Source organism: Argopecten irradians, chromosome 15, assembly GCF_041381155.1.
Source record: "Argopecten irradians isolate NY chromosome 15, Ai_NY, whole genome shotgun sequence".
NCBI lineage: Eukaryota > Metazoa > Mollusca > Bivalvia > Pectinida > Pectinidae > Argopecten > Argopecten irradians.
The window spans coordinates 3,137,649-3,156,059 of NC_091148.1; the positions used below are offsets into that span (position 1 = coordinate 3,137,649).

Consider the following 18,411-nt stretch of genomic DNA (forward strand, 5'->3'; position numbering starts at 1 on the left):
AGCTTTAAAATCCTACTTCTCCTTCATCCTTGGATGGATTTCATCCATATTTGGTGTGAAACATTATTTGGGACGGACAATCATATTTTATATAAATGAGCGTGGTCCAACCCCTAGGGGCTGAGGGGTGGGGCCCCCAAAGGGCAAATTTTCTTAATTTTAGCTTTAAAATCCTACTCCTCCTTCATCCTTGGATGGATTTCATCTATATTTAGTGTAAAACATTATTGGGGAAGGATAATCATATTTGATGTAAATGAGCGTTGTCCAACCCCTAGGCGCTGAGGGGTGGGGCCCCAAATGGGCAAATTTTCTTAATTTTAGCTTTAAAATCCTACTCCTCCTTCATCCTTGGATGGATTTCATCCATATTTGTTGTGAAACATCATTGGGGAAGGACTATAAGACTCTTTCATATGTGGATATGAAGGATAGGGATATTCTACCCGAGGGTCACAAAATGTAGTAAAACCCGAGGCTTGCCGAGGGTTTTGCAACATTTTGTGATCCCGAGGGGTAGAATATGCCTATCCTTCATATCCACTTATGAAAGAGTATTTTTTCTTTCATACCTCGACGTTTTATTGCAATTTTACAACTATAATATCCCGCCATTTTGAAATTAATTCGAAGAAATCCACGACTGAAAGTCAATTTCCTATACATGAAAAATTACGTGATATTTTCAACACAAATTCCGTTGTTTGCATCTTTTATAGTAAAACCAGGCAAGTTTGTGAAAAAAATGTGAACATTTTACTGAGGAAATAGAAATTTTGTTGACGCTGTGACGTCACGAAGCTTTATTGCATGGGTAGTCATGCAATACAGCCTCAGGCGGCATGAGTGTATTGCCCTGGACCAGCCAGTATTACACCTGTAGGTATGAAAGAAAATCATATTACAAATGAGCCTGGTCCGACCCCTAGGGGCTGAGGGGTGGGGCCCCAAATGGGGAAATTTTCTTAATTTTAGCTTTAAAATCCTACTCCTCCTCCATCCTTGGATGAATTTTATCCATATTTGGTGTGAAGCATCATTGGGGAAACACAATTATATTTTATATAAATGAGTCTGGTCTGAACCCTAGGAACTGAGGGGTGGGGCCCCAAAAGGGCAAATTTTCTTAATTTTAGCTGGCTCACTTCCTGTTTTAAGCTTTCAGTCTCGATCTCAATAAAAATTGGTCTATAGGGGTTTTAATTGATGCCGAACAACATGCAAACATTTTCGTAAAGATTTTGGTATTCCAAGATGGCCGCTGGCCCACTTCCTGTTTTAAGGTTTCAGTCTCCGATCTCAATGAAAATTGGTCTATAGGAGTTTTAATTGATGCCGAACAACATGCAAACATTTTCGTAAAGATTTTGGTATTCCAAGATGGCCGCTGGCCCACTTCCTGTTTTAAGGTTTCAGTCTCCGATCTCAATGAAAATTGGTCTATAGGGGTTTTAATTGATGCCGAACAACATGCAAACATTTTCGTAAAGATTTTGGTATTCCGAGATGGTCGCTGGCCCACTTCCTGTTTTAAGGTTTCAGTCTCCGATCTCAATGAAAATTGGTCTATAGGGGTTTTAATTGATGCTGAACAACATGCAAACATTTTCGTAAAGATTTTGGTATTCCAAGATGGCTGCTGGCCCACTTCCTGTTTTAAGGTTTCAGTCTCCGATCTCAATGAAAATTGGTCTATAGTGGTTTTAATTGATTCAGAAGGGGGAACTTTAGGTAAGGACAATCATATTTTATAAAGGACCGAGGTAAGACCCATGGGGATAGTATGACCGAGGTCCAAAATGGGAGCTTTGCTGAAATTTGGCTTTAAAATCTGACTCCTCCTTATATTAATCCTTGAATGGGTTTCGACCATATTTGGATGAAGGGCTACCAAGTTTGTTCAACAAATGACATTTACCTTTTTCAGAAACTTACACATTCAACTAAGGAGTTCCTTGTATTGTTTATATTAATCGTTAACCAATACTTTATACTGTGACTTTGTTGTTTTGTGCCATGAGTCAGATGACCGTTAAGGCCCATGGGCCTCTTGTTTTTTAATTTCATCGGGTTATGAAATAAATTTTGTTTGCAAACTTTTGTGAGAATCCGCTACGCGGATTGACAGTTTCCAAACAAAATTTCTTTCATACCCCGATGAAATTAAAAAATAGTAACTTCAACGCTTATAATCAATTTTCCAGGCTACTTTATAAAATGAAATACGTTTACACGTACGATTCCATTGATTTTTTCCAAGGAATTATTTTTTCCAAATCAATACGCAACGTCAATGTTTCTATTGTGACGTCACGATAAAGTCGGGTTTCCGCGCCATTCTCGGATTTTTTTTAGCTCACCTGGCCCGAAGGGCCGATGAGCTTATGTCATGGCGCGGCGTCCGTCGTCCATCCGTCCGTCCGTCAACTTTTCCTTTAAATCACTATTTGTCATAGAGTTCTACAAGGATTGTAACCAAATTTGGCCACAAACATCCTTGGGGGATGGGGGACAGAATTTGTATAAATTTTGGCTCCGACCCCCGGGGGACAGGAGGGGCGGGGCCCAATAGGAGAAATAGAGGTAAATTCTTTAAATCGCTACTAGTCATAGAGTTTTGAATGGAATGTAACCAAACCAAATTTGAGGGAAGGGGCCACAAACATTCGGGCCCAATTGAGGGAAGCATGGATTGGGAACAGCTTAACCCACACGGGCGCAGGACAATAGGGTATAAATCGCTTTTGGATTTCTCATGGATTGTAACCAAATTGGTCCCCCTGGTCCCCCGGGGGCAGGATGGGCGGGCCCAATAGGGGAAATAGAGGTAAATCCTTTAAATCGCTACTTGTCATAGAGTTCTACATGGATTGTAACCAAATTTGGCCACAAACATCCTTGGGGGAAGGGGGACAGAATTTGTATAAATTTTGGCTCTGACCCCCGGGGGCAGGAGGGGCGGGGCCCAATAGGGGAAATAGAGGTAAATCCTTTAAATCGCTACTAGTCATAGAGTTCTGCATGGATTGTAACCAAATTTGGCCACAAACATCCTTGGGGGAAGGGGAACAGAACTTGTATAAATTTTGGCTCTGACCCCCCGGGGGCAGGAGGGGCGGGGCCCAATAGGGGAAATAGAGGTAAATCCTTTAAATACTACTTGTCATAGAGTTCTACAAGGATTGTAACCAAATTTGGCCACAAACATCCTTGGGGGAAGGGGGGACAGAATTTGTATAAATTTTGGCTCTGACCCCCGGTGGGCAGGAGGGGTGGGGCCCAATAGGGGAAATAGAGGTAAATCCTTTAAATCGCTACTTGTCCTAGAGTTCTGCATGGATTGTAACCAAATTTGGCCACAAACATCCTTGGGGGAAGGGGAACAGAACTTGTATAAATTTTGGCTCTGACCCCCCGGGGGCAGGAGGGGCGGGGCCCAATAGGGGAAATAGAGGTAAATTATTTAAATCGCTACTAGTCATAGAGTTCTGAATGGAATGTAACCAAATTTGGCCACAAACATCCTTGGGGGAAGGGGAACAGAATTTGTATAAATTTTGGCTCTGGTCCCCCGGGGGCAGGAGGGGCGGGGCCCTATAGGGGAAATAGAGGTAAATCCTTTAAATCGCTACTTGTCCTAGAGTTCTGAATGGATTGTAACCAAATTTGGCCACAAACATCCTTGGGGGAGGGGGGAACAGAACTTGTATAAATTTTGGCTCTGAAACCCTTGGGGCAGGAGGGTTGGGGCCCAATAGGGGATTAAAAGGTTAATATTAAAATTCCTTCAGAAAAGAAACAATGAACCTGTATTCAGATCATTACTTGGCATAACAAACCAGGTGCGCGATACAGGCCCTCTGGGCCTCTTGTTTCATCGTGGAATGAAAAAAATGAATAGGCCAATCAGAAAGCCAGAAACAAAGAGAAAATTAATTATTATCAAGTGATCGATAACTAAAGGCTCATGGGCCTCTTGTTCATATTATGCATACAATAGTATGTTATAGCTATAACTAACATTGCATTAATCTATAACGAAGTTGTACGGTAATGTGTGGATCGAAATGAACGACATTTTATACAAATATTCGCGAGATTTGAATTCACGAATGACTCCTCACGAATTAATTAACATAAAAATAAATGCCTTAGGGAATCTAAGTAATTTGCAGTAATTCCTTTGATGTTCTGATTTTATGTTTGTTCTGTTTATTTTTTTATCCTAATAAAAAGGAACAGGCAGGTTATTCCAAGGACTTCTATGAACTTCCGGACACAGCTGATACGAAAGGTGAATATATAAAAATCACACTTTAGCAATATTAATGAATATATCCATTTTTGCGAGGCCAGAAACGTGCAGATTTTCCACAAACCATTTTATGTTACACTCGCGTTATCAATTTGATTTTCTAAATTTGTATCATTGTAACGTAAAGATATCTGTCAGAAATACCATTTACTTTGCAAATTTATAATTAACCAGTCAAAAAGTGACCCGGATGAAATGCTACATTTTGCTTAATTTCCTATGCACAAGTATTTTTTCATTTAAAGTTATATGTGTCGTACTTTTCATACACACGTATCAAAAGAGCTTTTAATATGTTATTCACTACCAAAAGCTACAAAGGTTTTGAGAATTTTAATACTTACAATGCATAGGTTATAATTTTACAAGAATAAATAGGAGCTGAAAATTAAGTTCGGCAGTACTGCCAAAAATCATTACATTTACATCTACAATGCAGTGCGGAAATGAGTACTTACGGTCAGACCATGAAGCCAAGTTGTGGTCTGAAATTTTATTTTACATTGGTAATGTAAAGCAACTTTTGCAGGTGTGTGTTCATGTAAACATAAAAACAAGAATTTTACACTGCATAAACTCTGTGTTGTAACTAGGATTTGTACAAGTAAGTGACATGAATAGAGTCCGACCATAAAGCTAAGTAGCGGCCTACAATGGAAGGCCGTCTTTAAGTCTTGAAATGCAATTGATTTTTTACTAATCAATTGAAAACCATCTGGTTTGATGAATGAAGCTGTGAAAACCATTCAAATGGATAGACAAACTTGTACGATGCCATATCAACATTAAAATATGTAACACTGTCAAATGACATTGTAGGCCAATACTTAGCTTCATGCTTAACCCTTGAGTGGATTACATTTGTATTTGGTGTGAAACATCATTATGGAAGGAAAATCATATTTTATATGAATGAGTAAGGTACGACCTCTAGGGGCTGAGGGGTGGGGCTCCAAAAGGGCAAATTTTCTTAATTTAAGCTTTAAAATCCTACTTCTCCTTCATCCTTGCATGGATGGCAACCAAATTTGTTTTAAAACATTGTTGGGGAAGGGCAATCATATCTGTTATATATGAACCTGTTCCGACCCCTAGGGGCTGAGGGGTGGGGCCCCAAAAGAGGAAATTTTCTTAATTTTAGCTTTAAAATCCTATTCCTCCTTCATCCTTAAATGGATTTCATCCATATTTGGTGTGAAACATCATTGAAGAAGGACAATCATTTATATATAAATGAGCCTGATCAGACCCCTAGGAGCTGAGGAGTTGGGCCTCAAAAGGAGAAAAATTCTTAATTTTAGTTTTAAAATCCTACTCCTGGCTCCATAACCCTTGAGTGAATTTCATCCATATTTATTGTGAATCATTATTGGCAAAGGACAATCATATTTTATATAAATGAGCCTGGTCCGACCCCTGGGGGCTGAGGGGTGGGGCCCCAAAAGGGGATATTTTCATAATTTTGCTTTAAAAACCTACAATTCCTTAATCCTCGAGTGGGTTTCATCCATATTTGGTGGGAAACATCTTTGGGAACTACAATATTTTATATAAACGAGATAGGACTACCCCTGGGGACAGAGGGGCGAGGCTCAGAAAGGGGAACTTTGATGAAACTTAGCTTTAAAATCCTACTCCTCCTTAACCCTTGAGTGAATTATATCCATATTTTGGTGCAAAACATCATTGGGAAAGGACAATCATATTTTATATAAACGAGTTGAGGGGCAGGGCTCTTTTCTCTTCTTCCTAACTGACTTTATCTTTCCTAATGCCTCCCTTGGCACCTCCTCTCCTTTGGCCTTGAGTTGAGCGTTCGCCCCTGTGAGGAAGGCTCTGGGTTCTGTCCCCTGGCCGAGACACACCAAAGTCTATAAAAGTGGTAGTCTCTGCTCCTGCTTAGCGCTCAGCATACAGGGAGTGGGACGACTGGTTCGCCCGTTGTCAGTATAATGTGACCGGGTGGGGTGTGTTGCTTGGTGTCTTCGGCGGCATGTTTTAGTGATATAGCACTATAAAAAGGGCAACAGTTCCACTACACAAGAAGACACTACATGAATATACCGCAGCCTCCCAAAACACGCACCTCGCACAACATACACGCAACACACCGCATACATGGGAGCCGTCCTTACATGACCATAGCTGTTTTAGGACGTTAATTAATCAAACAAACAAACTCGGAAGGGGGAATTTTGATAAAATTTGGCATTAAATCCTACTCCTTCTTTACCCTTGAGTGGATTAAATCCATATTTGGTGTAAAACATCATTGGAGAAAGGGTAATCATATTTTATATAAACTAGTTAGGTCCGACGACTGGGGACAGAGGAGCGGGGCTCAGAAGGGGTAATTTGACTGAAATTTGGCTTTAAAATCATACTTCTCCTTAACACTTGAGTGAATAACAACCATACTCATATTTTATATATATGAACCAGATTTCACTCTTAGGGACAAAGTGGCGGGGATTAACAAATGACCTTTACTTATTTCAGAAACTTTCATATTAAACTAAGATGATCTTTGTATTGCTTATATACATTTTTAACCACTACTTTATACTGTGACTGTTTTGTCAGAGGACCGTTAAGGCCCATGGGCCTCTTGTTATTATTGGCTTTATTCAGACGATGGGAAAACTGATGACGAAAAATATGAGAAGACTGAGTTTTCATCATGGGAGGAAGTCGCCCATCAGTTGTTAGAGGAACATGAACATCAGTAAGTCAAGTTTTATAAACGTACATCTAGTACAATCAAATCCTCAGGTAAACGGTAACAAAAAACCATTTTGAAATAGAAAAGTTGCATTGACTGAATTCTCAATTACCTCACACATTTTTCGAAGAATTTAATATTTTCAATAACATTTTTTTCGTAGAATAATACTATGGGGACTTCTAGCTGTTTTATTATCTCTACACATACGTAAGTATCACGTTTTATCTTTCGCAAAGCATTCGCAAATTGATTTGTAGAAAAATGAAAAATTCTTCTTTGTATATTCATTAATAGAGAAATTGTCTAAGCTTTTATTTTATTGTCTTGAATAGCTATTAGTCAAATTAGATACTGTGTTTTGCATATTTAAGGATTAACTTGAATAGATTTTTTATGTTATGGAGATATAACACAAAAATCTGAGTGTAGTCTAAATAAACCGAGAAGCGGTTTATGATGCGAGTACACTCAGATTTTTGTGTTATATCTCCATAACATGTAAAAGCTGTTCAAATTAATCCTTATAATTCAATTCACTAAAGATAATCTCTTCAATATTCAAAATTCATTTTGGGACTCTTTTGTCCATGATATCATAATGCCGTCATCTCAACCTTTTTTCCTTTATGGGCTGATAAAGTAAATTTTTAAGCCAATGGAAATGCTCGTTACAAGTAAAATTGAATTATAATTCGTTATGTACAGAAGATTTATACGCGGTTGTGGTTTTTTTCCCCACTACATCTTTTGTATTTTTTCAGCATATTGTATACAGAGTACGATGGAAAAATGTAAGTGGTTTAAAATCATACAAACAAGTTTTGATACCATAATATATTTTCATTTCCGTTTAGGGTAAGCTAAGTTTAACGCTTCATTTACAATCTTTAAGTACCGCCTTGTGAATATCTATATTTTATGAGGTTACGGTATATTTGTATTTTGTCTCTCTTAAACGCTTGCCCTTTTAAAGTGCTATCTTACTGAATTTTGCCCTTTTAAAGTGCTATCTTACTGAAGCAAACGCACCAACCCGATCACATACTGGCAATGGGCAACGATCACGGTTCCATTGTAAGAGACCTCAGCTGCGTGGTCCTTATACGTTGTTTTTTATCATTATTATTTTTAATTATGATAATAATAAAGCGACAACAAACAGACAAAAAATATTTCCAAGCCATATTGTTTTGATACAAAGGCAAATACTTTGAAAACGGCAAAAGTTCCACTATATCAGACGATACACAACACGACTCCCCAAACCTCGCACGTTACACACCAGATATACGGGAGGCCGTCCTTCAATGATCCTCACTTTTCATGTTTTACGGGAATGTAGAGAATTCCAGATCTCTGACCAGTTTCTTAATATCCCCTTTATCTCAACTAAAGAATCCATACTGTTCATAAGCCTAACAAGAACAAATATTGATAATGTTACAATAGGTCTCAATATAATGAAAAAATCAAAGTTTTGAAATGGCCAGGCGGGACACAGAAAATATCGTAGAATTGTACCTGCTGTCCCGATTTCATGATCGTAAAAGGCGACTAAATTTAGGACTTATCTTTTCTCTTCTTCCTAACTGACTTTATCTTTCCTAATGCCTCCCTTGGCACCGCCTCAATTTTGGCATTGAGTTGAGCGTTCGCTGCTGTGAGGAAGGTTCTGGATTCTGTCCCTGGCCGAGACACACCAAAGTCTATAAAATTGGTAGTTTCTGCTCCTGCTTAGCGCTCAGCATACAGGGAGTGGGACGACTGGTTCGTCAGTATAATGTGACCGGGTGGGGTGTGTTGCTTGGTGTCTTTGGCGGCACGCTTCAGTGATATAGCACTATAAAAAGGACAACAGTTCCACTATACCAGAAGACACAACATGAATATAGACGCGACACACCGCATACATCGGAGGCCGTCCTTACATGGCTATAGCTGTTAATAGAACGTTAATTAATCAAATAAACAAATCTTCGTTTTAATTTCAAGGGCGTTAGTAACACAGGATTTACTTTTTTCCCCTATTTTCATTTTCTACTAGATAAATGGATCACGCCAATGCAAACTACATCTCAAGAAAGCAAACGCCATCTATCTATGGAGGATATCGCGAATTTAGCATTACAAAATCAAACTCGAATTGATCATCAAAATACTGTTCTTCAGGCTAACATAGATAACAATACCGACGAAGTCAATACATGCATTGGGATGTTAGGAGAAACGCGGCGGAAATTGGAAAAGGATATTACCACGGAAAGAAACAATATTATAATACTTTTTGATAAATTCGATGATCATAAATCTTCTATAATTATAATGACCGGAAGATTGAACGAACATGAAATAAAATCAACAGCCATAGAACACGATATGAATTTACAAAAAAAGTTTACGTCGACGCTTAAGGACAACATCTCTGACCAGACTAAAGAAATGAAAGAAACTCGTCAAAAAGTAGCAGAACTAGGAAATGATCTCGACCGAATTAGTACTGACCTAGCTAGTATGAGAGATAAATTGGATATTATAGAAGCGACGCAAAAGACGTTTGTTGGAGAAGAGTCATTTCGGAAATCGGAAAAGAACGTAAAAACTGAAATTCAACTACAATCCTTAACTATTCGAAGACAAATGGAGACTGATTCGAAGAAGTCAGTAAGCAATACGAACATGATCATTCGCCATTTAGGTAAATATGGACATGTTAAGATATTAAAGGGACAATATTGTTGATAGTCCAGAAGATTCAGAATTAATGAATCGTTAATTATCTTATTGATTCTTTAATGTTATGTATTGATAAAAAGTGTTGTAGAACTTCGGAGTTCAATAGTAATAGTGACAATTAGTGGATTTGGTTTACCGTTATTTGAATTTTTACAATGAATTTTGTCTGATTTACTTATAATGCAATCATTTCTGATCTTTCTAAGATATACTTAAACGATCAATTGGTCAGTACAAGTTGGGAATCCCTGGACCAAACATGCCAGGTAAACCATTCAATGTCCAGTTGTCGCCCTTACTGCACACATAAGAAAATAACAAAACGCAATTGTTGAAATCGCTGATAAATATACATTTGTACAACTATCATTCCAGAAAACCGTCCATTATTAATATCATAATTCCAGTTTAAAAAAAAACAAGAAAAAGGGAAAAAACCACGATAATATAATTTTAATTACTTTGTCTTCAAATTTAACTTGATATAAATATGAATGGAAGAATAAAGTAAGTCGATATTAGTTTATATAGAATGAAATTAATAAATGAATGTAATCGTTTGATTTAGATTTCATATTGAATTGCGATAAAAACATATATGCATGTTTTCAGGTCTGGTTAAGAGACTTAGTCAAGAGTTAGAGAAACATATGGTAAGTGATGTTAGAATTTGTTATTCTCAAAAAATATTTATTTTTTCTTTTTTTTTCTTCATAAATCTGTTAAGTGATACACTGATATTCAACATATGTATGTATTTTGAAATTAAATTTATTTACATTTTACAGAGCTCAAGTAGTGAAAGTGAAGATAACAAAAATGCCACAGGTATCTTTGTATTACCACGTTTATGATTATATAAAATGTGGTTAGCTCTTGTGAAGGGGATACAAAAGTGTTTGACCCTAAAAGTTGAATACAACTATTAGCTACACCCTCATGTAACACAGGCAATATCTTATCTTACATGGAATGCATTTTGGAGTTTTTGGTAGTCTTATAAATTTTCAAATTCCAAGATATTGACTGTTTATGCTTTGTTTTTAAATTCAATTGATAATTAACAAATGAAATATCATAAATAAAATAAAACATGATTAAAACATATGGACTATTGTTTCAGTAATTAAAATGAGACAGTTTGACATAAAACAATACCTTATTGAACAAAATTTATTTACTTTCAGCCGCCCTGATATGTCTGGCTAATGCAGAGTTGGAGCGATATACTTTATCTTCGGTATGTTAAAATTATTCAGCAAATTAATTAAAAATACTGCGTTTCATGGATGCTAATTGTGTTTCTTGAGTGAAGGGCTGTGTACAATAAATGAATAGAAGCTGACTGTTAAAAATCCAGGCCGCGGTGACCGAGTGGTTAAGATGTCTCGACGCGGTGACCGAAAAAAAAAAGATGTCTCGACATATTACCACAAGCCCTCCATTTTTTGGGGTCACGAGTTCGAATCCCATGTGGGGCAGTTGTCAGGTACTGACTGCTGGTCGGTTGTTTTTTTCCAGGTACTCCGGCTTTCCTCCACTCTCAAACTGGCACGTTCATACATGACCCTGGCTGTTAATAGGATGATAAACTAATAAAAACGAATAGATTGATTGCTAGATGTAAATGGTTTCTTCACAAATTAAAATGTAACAAAACCCCTAATATCGTTATTACTGTTGAAATAACCAAACAAAGCATACCTCAATTTAGAGATTTTCAGTAATATTGTTTTAATGCTTGTTTCATCTTTTTTAATCTTTAAAACAACACTTCAGTGAAACTAAATATGGCATAAATGTATTGTTTTACATTCCTTATGGAACATGTAACAAAAATATTGACAAATTCCATGACTTTGTTAAGTGTTTTAATTGACACCGTTGAGATTCCCAATCGTATAGTAATACCATTAAGCTGGTATAATATGTACACTGTACCCACACCCGAGTCAAATTCACGGAAGTTAAAGTGAATAGTCGGGCAAAGAAAACCAGTCTAAATGCGTTCATTGGCCTTCCAAAAGTTCTCACATATTAATAGGACGGTCAAGTTCTGCTTAGTTTCCCAGTTCTGACCATTAAAGTAAAGAAAAGTTGAAAGCGAGGCTGCGTGGAAATGTAACCACAGACATAGTGAGCCGGGAGGACGTTTTAGAATTCCCATACTTTAAACTGATTTTTTGTGTACGCAGACAGATTTTGACGAGAGATTTTATTTTTCTATTTCATAAGAAATAATACTGGATACATTCACACCATTTTACCAACTTCAGCCATCCTTGCCCGACTGTTCACTTTAAACAAATGCAATACATAACCACCGAAGAGTTGATGGAATTGCACCTCTAAAGAAGATATACACACTAATGTTAGAACGATATGAGTACGTCTAGACAAAAGTTGCTTTACTCCACTGGCCATGGTCAGGGCCAGGGTTCGGCATACAAGACGCCCGGCCACAGCGTGTAATGACGGACAACGAGCGAGTTTGAACATTTCACACATTTCACCACAGTGGGCTTTTCTGACATATCACAGTAATTCAACTATCTACTTCCATTAGAGCTGGGTTGTTCCGATATATGTGCAAATGTAATGTACTCTTAGACCGAATTGTCAATTGTTAAGTTTGATTTCTATGTTTGTAGAGCGATGGTGGTAGTGACGGGAGACTATCAGACATCGACCCTAGAGGTAAGTAGTCATCTTATTTATTCTCTTTTTCCTATTAAGCTTTCTTCTTCAATCATCTTCCTTGACACTGTCTTACATCTGGCCTTCTGTTGAGCGCTCGCCCTGTGAGGTAGGCTTTGGGTTTTGTCTCCCAAGCCAAGACACACCAAAGTCTATAAAAGTGGTAGTTTTGCTCCTGGTTAGCGAACAGCAATGAGTGTGTGGGACTACTGGTTCGCCCGTTGTCAGTATAATGAGACCGGATGGGGTGTGTTGATTGGTGTCTTCTTCAGCAGCATTTCAGTGATATAGCAGTTTAAAAAGAGTTCCACTATATCAGAAGACACAACAAGAATATACCACAGTCTCCCAAAACAGACTCGCACTACATACACGCTACATACCGCATACATGGGAGGCCGTCCTTACATGACCCTGGCTGTTAATAGAACGTTAATCAAACAAACAAATAAAAATTTTAAACTACGATTTAGAATTATGACACATTCATCTGCTTTTGTGTCGTAACTTCATATTTCTTAGTTTTAATTATGAAGTTTTAATTATGAAGTTTTTTTCTGTCGGTTCTTAATAACGCGATGCATAAGATGCATTGTTATAGATAACCAGTGTAGTATGGCAGTTTGATACGATCAAGAATATACCACAGCCTCCCAAAACATTCACACGTTGCAACACTAAATGACCCTGGCTCTTAATAGGAAGGTGATAACCATTTCATAAATTAAACCCATGGTAAAGTAACTCATGGGTCAAAATACATTAATAAATTTCAAATATGTATTTTACTTTTCAGGGCAACCTTTACCTATGTCAAATGGTCCTGTTTACCTACAAGGCGAACAAATCTATAGTAAGTAAAAATGCGTGCTACAATATTTATAAGACGAAAACATACCTGCATCAATCACTTTTATTCATTACACTGTAAAAATGTGAAATGAAATTGTAGATAACAATTTTGGCTTCGTGGACTGGCCGATGGATGTACCATATTATCAGCTCGTAACTGTACTTGATTCGTGAGTATGAAAATACGGCACACGTAACTTAAAATGACATTGGCTGTTAATAAAACGTTAATCTATTACACAAAACCAACTCATTAAATATGTTTGCATTTCTATCGGTGTCTCTACTGCAAATTCATTGCTCATTTAGAATCGGTAGGTATAACAGCCACCTTAGGGAGGTTTTCCAAGGATCATTTACATTCGCTTGTCGCCATTCTTAGTAAGAAGTGGTTGATTACCTGCTGTCGGTGAGGTCGCCATTAAGTGAGGTAAAATTGGGGAAATTAATTTGAAAACAACATGCTAAGGTCCAAACAGCCCGCATGGCAACACTAGCATTGCAGTACATGATTTTGCTTTTCATAGGAAGTGGGATCAAGGACTGAAGTAAAGTTATACATGAATCGGTTAGAATCCGACAGAAATGAGCGGAATAGTCTCGAAACAGGGACGTCTCGTTATAAAATTAGGTAACGGCAAACGTATGAATTTTAAGTGTTTGCTAACTATCCGTATTTCGTTTGCTAGTATCAGATTAGAACAGAGCAATACAGTGATGTCTGACATAAACATGCACGTGGTTCTTTGAGCACTGTACAACATCTGTACACCGGATATCTTATATAAACACTATTGTCATATTCAAAAGCGAATACGCGTATATAAAATGTTAATTCTATCCGTGTAACTTCGAAATGTATAGTACTACGACTTTTGTGAAAAGTCTACAATATGAGACCTATTCGAATGCTTTTACTATGTTGACATTTTGAAAATAACTTAAGATTAACTGCCGCAGGTCGAACTGGAAACAACACAAGTCATGAATTTCGAGGAGTTCCAGTGGTAGAAGATGATTCAGATGAGCCGGAGACAGTATGTCATTTCTGTTTACTTAATTATTCTGAGTATCAAAAGCTTTGTGGTTTTTCTTCTTTCTGTATCTAAAATGTTCCCTGGTAGATCCTTAGTTATATTTACACTTAGACGTCTATTCGTTAAGAGGTACTGTTATATTATCATAGGACATTCACCTCTGTGTGGAAGCTGACAAGTACAGTCCGTAGGTCGGTGGTTTTTCTCCGATCACTTTTCTAAGCCATGGTCATTGGATAGGAAGCTGAACAAATTCAAACTTGAGCTATCAATAACAATGAGAGTTGCCATTGATGACATGTTGAACTCCTACCCTTATGAGACTTTCCCATCATTTTATTTTCCTCTATTCATTCTTGCTATCCCAATTGATATTTTGTTTAAATTGGTTTATAGTAAGCCACTTGTCTTCTTATTTTTTTTTTTAAAATAGTATGAAAAAGTATAATGTATTGTGTTTTGTCGTCAACATGCTTCAGTGATATAACACAATGAAAAAGGACACGAGTTCCACTATACAAGAACACATGCATATATACAAATAGACCGCAGTCTCCCAAAACACGCAACGCGTACTTCAAACACACTACAGATATGGCAGGCTGTCCTTACATGACCTGGCTGTTAGTAGGACGTTAATTAATTAAACAAATTGTGTTATCTTCTTGATTAATTACATGCAATCTGTAATTTACAATTCTGTGATTGATGTTTGTGTTAATTTCAGTGTGAAGAGGAACCTTAACGACGAGAACCTGCTCATCGGTCTTTCATATTTAAATTTATGTCATCTCGGTTTCGTAACATGGAGCAAAGTGACCGAAGCTATGTTTGCTGTATTCAACGGAATAATAATGGAGACAATATTTGTTGTTAACGTCATTTATTAATGACTTCTCCAAGATACCAGTTTGATAGATAACATTATGTGTTTATAGATAAACATCAATAACAATAAGATTGGAGAACAAATATTTGAACTAAACAACAAAGATGGGGTACAAAATAGACATGTCATTTATTAATGACGTCTCCAATATTCAAGTTTGATAGATAAACATCATGTGTTGTTGATAAACATCGAGAAAAATAAGATTAAAGAACAAATATTTGAATTAAACAGCACATATGACTATTCGTATTACAATGACGTGTTCAGGAATGCGTTATTCTCGAACTATGCAATAAGCATTGAATCAATCTACGAAGAGACGTTGTTGATGATATCACTGCCAATCTTATATGATGTCAGATTTACTTTGTGATCTCATCAATATAGACTTTTGTTGGTTGTTCCATGCAATGGTCACGTCCCATCTGCATTTGAACTTGAGTGTCTTGTAGTGAATAGAAACTTTGCATAGATTATGAAAAGCGTTACATGTTGTTGAAAAGCTAAATAAAGAGCACACCTATGTACACGTGGCATATACAATTATGGATTACATTAAAATGGTACTGAATACAGATACAAATCAAAAAAAAAATCATCTGTATGTAATTTCTATAGCCATTCAAAAGTAGATGGGTTAGTGCACATTGAATTTAGTAAATTTGCTATAAATGAACAGAGTGAATAGAGGCTCTCCTTTCATCAGGTGGTGTGAAGAGCAAAATGAATTTATGACGATAGTGTAGTGTTTATTGATGGAAAGAACAAATACATTCATTGATAAAACAGATATTGTTCAAGGAGGAAAATGAATGAATATTTTAATTAAATGAAAGTTTATTGTTTTTTTTTTCTTCATGAAAGAATGCATATTGTTTATTCCTGAAAATAGTATTACTCATTGATAGAAATAAATCAATATACTCATTGAGAGCAAGGAATGGATATTGTTTATTGATAGAATATTAATAGGTGTATTCATTGATAGAAAGCAATCTTTGAGCATTCGCCCCTGTGAGGAAGGCTCTGGGTTCTGTCCCCTGGCCGAGACACCCCAAAGTCTTTAAAAGTGGTAGTCTCTGTTCCTGCTTAGCGTTCAGCATACAGGGAGTGGGACGACTGGTTCGCCCGTTGTCAGTATAATGTGACCGGGTGGGGTGTGTTGCTTGGTGTCTTCGGTGACATGCTTCAGTGATATAGCACTATAAAAAGGGCAACAGTTCCACTATACAAGAAGACACAACATGAATATACCGCAGTCTCCCAAAACACGCACCTTGCACAACAAACACGCAAACACACCACATACACGAGAGGCCGTCCTTGCATGACCATAGCTGTTAATAGGACGTTAATGAATAAAAACAAACAAACAAAATAGAAAGCAATCTGATTAAAATACAGATCCTTATAACCGCTTCGTTCAATAGAGGAATTGACAACATCCGTAAGGGGTCATGTTCGGATGACCTTTATAAGACCTGTACAAACAATGTACTTCAGATCTTATGAAGGTCATTTTCTACACCTTACTAGATCAATTGAAAACAACATTTCTTTCCTGATACATATATAATAAGATTTGCAGTGTTTTTGGCGGGATGTAACCGAATATAATTCTGACACCTTTTCAAACCATTTTGTCCCCTGAAATTCACTTTAAGATTCTGCAGGCAGTAATTTGATTGGGCATTTCCAAAGGTCACCTGGACATGATCCCTAATGGGATGGGGTCAGATCCTCTTATTAGTGGTAACAAGGATCTGTATTTTAATCGGATTGTGAAAAAAGTAACGAATATTGTTCATTGAGAAAAATGAACGAATTTATTTATTGACAGAAAGGATGCAAAAAATGATAGAAATAAATGAATATATTAATATTATTATTTAATGAAATAAAAATATCATAATGCTTAAAGAGACTCATATACTGTTGCTGTGCAATTGACTTTGGCTTTTAGGTTGTATAGAAAATCTTTTAAAAATGTTTCAGTAGAGTGCGATATATCTTCTGTCGCACACATGAATGTTTATAGATTGGATATCACAACAATATTTGGTACATCAAGCATTTCTTTTTTTTTGTTGATGTTTTTTATGTGGGATGAAAATAAGAAATTCTAAATATTCAATGTTTTTTATTATAATTTATTGAGTCAACTTGAAAAATCGGATGTTTTCAAATCAAAATATAATAAGTAAATAAAAAATAATAATAAAATGGAATATAAATAACAAAAGAAATCTTAATTTGATATCTATTTATTTACACATCACAATAAACACATACCACACAATTCATACACAACACACACAACATACATGGGTGGCCGACCTTACACGACCCTGGCTGTTACTAGGACGTTAATGAATCAAACAAATAAACATATGCTCATTATCACCAACAACAGGACATTAACGGTCATCTGACTATTGGCAACAAAACCCCCAACATATTCGATGCAGTAGTGGCTAACACTTAAGGCAATACAAGTATTTCCTTCTTTGAAGCTGTAGTTTCCGAACCAGTTGACCTTACAAGTAGGTAAAGGTTATTCACCTGAACAAACTTGGTAGCCCTTTATCTCAACATGCTACAGACTGAATATCATGTTTCTAGACTTCTTCGCTATTCACAAGAAATCGTTTAACGATTTTAGCCTTTTTTGACCCCTGTGACCTTGAATAAGATTTCAAAATTTTTGCAGGAACTAAATATAAATTTCGACACCATTGACGAGTACACCGTATCGGATGTACCACCATGGCTCATTCAAACGCCTGATATCAATTTATCTCTACATGAGAGGGCAAAATTCAGTGCATTACCCAAAGAACACAAATCCTCCTTTTGGGAGTGCATTAGGGCTTTACCTGACCATGTTCAGATCTACACTGACGGCTCAAAAGATGGTGATAATGTTGCGGCAGCATGCTGTACATCTAATCATTGCTCCTCTATCCGAATCCCGGATGTTGCCTCCATTTACTTTGCGAAAGCATGTACTATCGGTCTATCGCTTGACCATATCGAAGAACACCGCATCGAAAAGGCAATCATCTGTTCCGACTCTCTTTCGGTTCTTCAGGCTTTGAAATCAAGAAACCCTAGAAACACATTAATCCAAAATCTTTCGATCCGAATATTTCCAATAACT

At 36.9% G+C, this 18,411-nt stretch overlaps 1 protein-coding gene across 5 annotated transcripts in view; it reads left to right on the forward strand.

Moving 5' to 3' along the window:
• Nucleotides 1-16,184, forward strand: part of LOC138308489 (uncharacterized) — a 32,650-nt gene extending 16,466 nt beyond the window's left edge. For 3 of the 5 annotated variants that reach the window (XM_069249488.1, XM_069249491.1, XM_069249489.1), the window contains 13 exons: nucleotides 4,237-4,294; nucleotides 6,947-7,040; nucleotides 7,201-7,247; nucleotides 7,802-7,831; nucleotides 9,085-9,735; nucleotides 9,980-10,039; nucleotides 10,386-10,426; nucleotides 10,562-10,601; nucleotides 10,961-11,013; nucleotides 12,425-12,470; nucleotides 13,267-13,323; nucleotides 14,283-14,359; nucleotides 15,087-16,184. In XM_069249488.1, the coding sequence (XP_069105589.1) occupies nucleotides 4,237-4,294; nucleotides 6,947-7,040; nucleotides 7,201-7,247; nucleotides 7,802-7,831; nucleotides 9,085-9,735; nucleotides 9,980-10,039; nucleotides 10,386-10,426; nucleotides 10,562-10,601; nucleotides 10,961-11,013; nucleotides 12,425-12,470; nucleotides 13,267-13,323; nucleotides 14,283-14,359; nucleotides 15,087-15,104 (1,272 nt within the window). In that variant the 3' untranslated portion in view covers nucleotides 15,105-16,184. Of the gene's footprint in view, nucleotides 1-4,236; nucleotides 4,295-6,946; nucleotides 7,041-7,200; nucleotides 7,248-7,801; nucleotides 7,832-9,084; nucleotides 9,736-9,979; nucleotides 10,040-10,385; nucleotides 10,427-10,561; nucleotides 10,602-10,960; nucleotides 11,014-12,424; nucleotides 12,471-13,266; nucleotides 13,324-14,282; nucleotides 14,360-15,086 lie in introns of those variants that run through there. The other 2 variants (XM_069249490.1, XR_011206140.1) reach the window with 2 other exon arrangements.
• The last annotated feature ends 2,227 nt before the right edge of the window (nucleotides 16,185-18,411 follow it).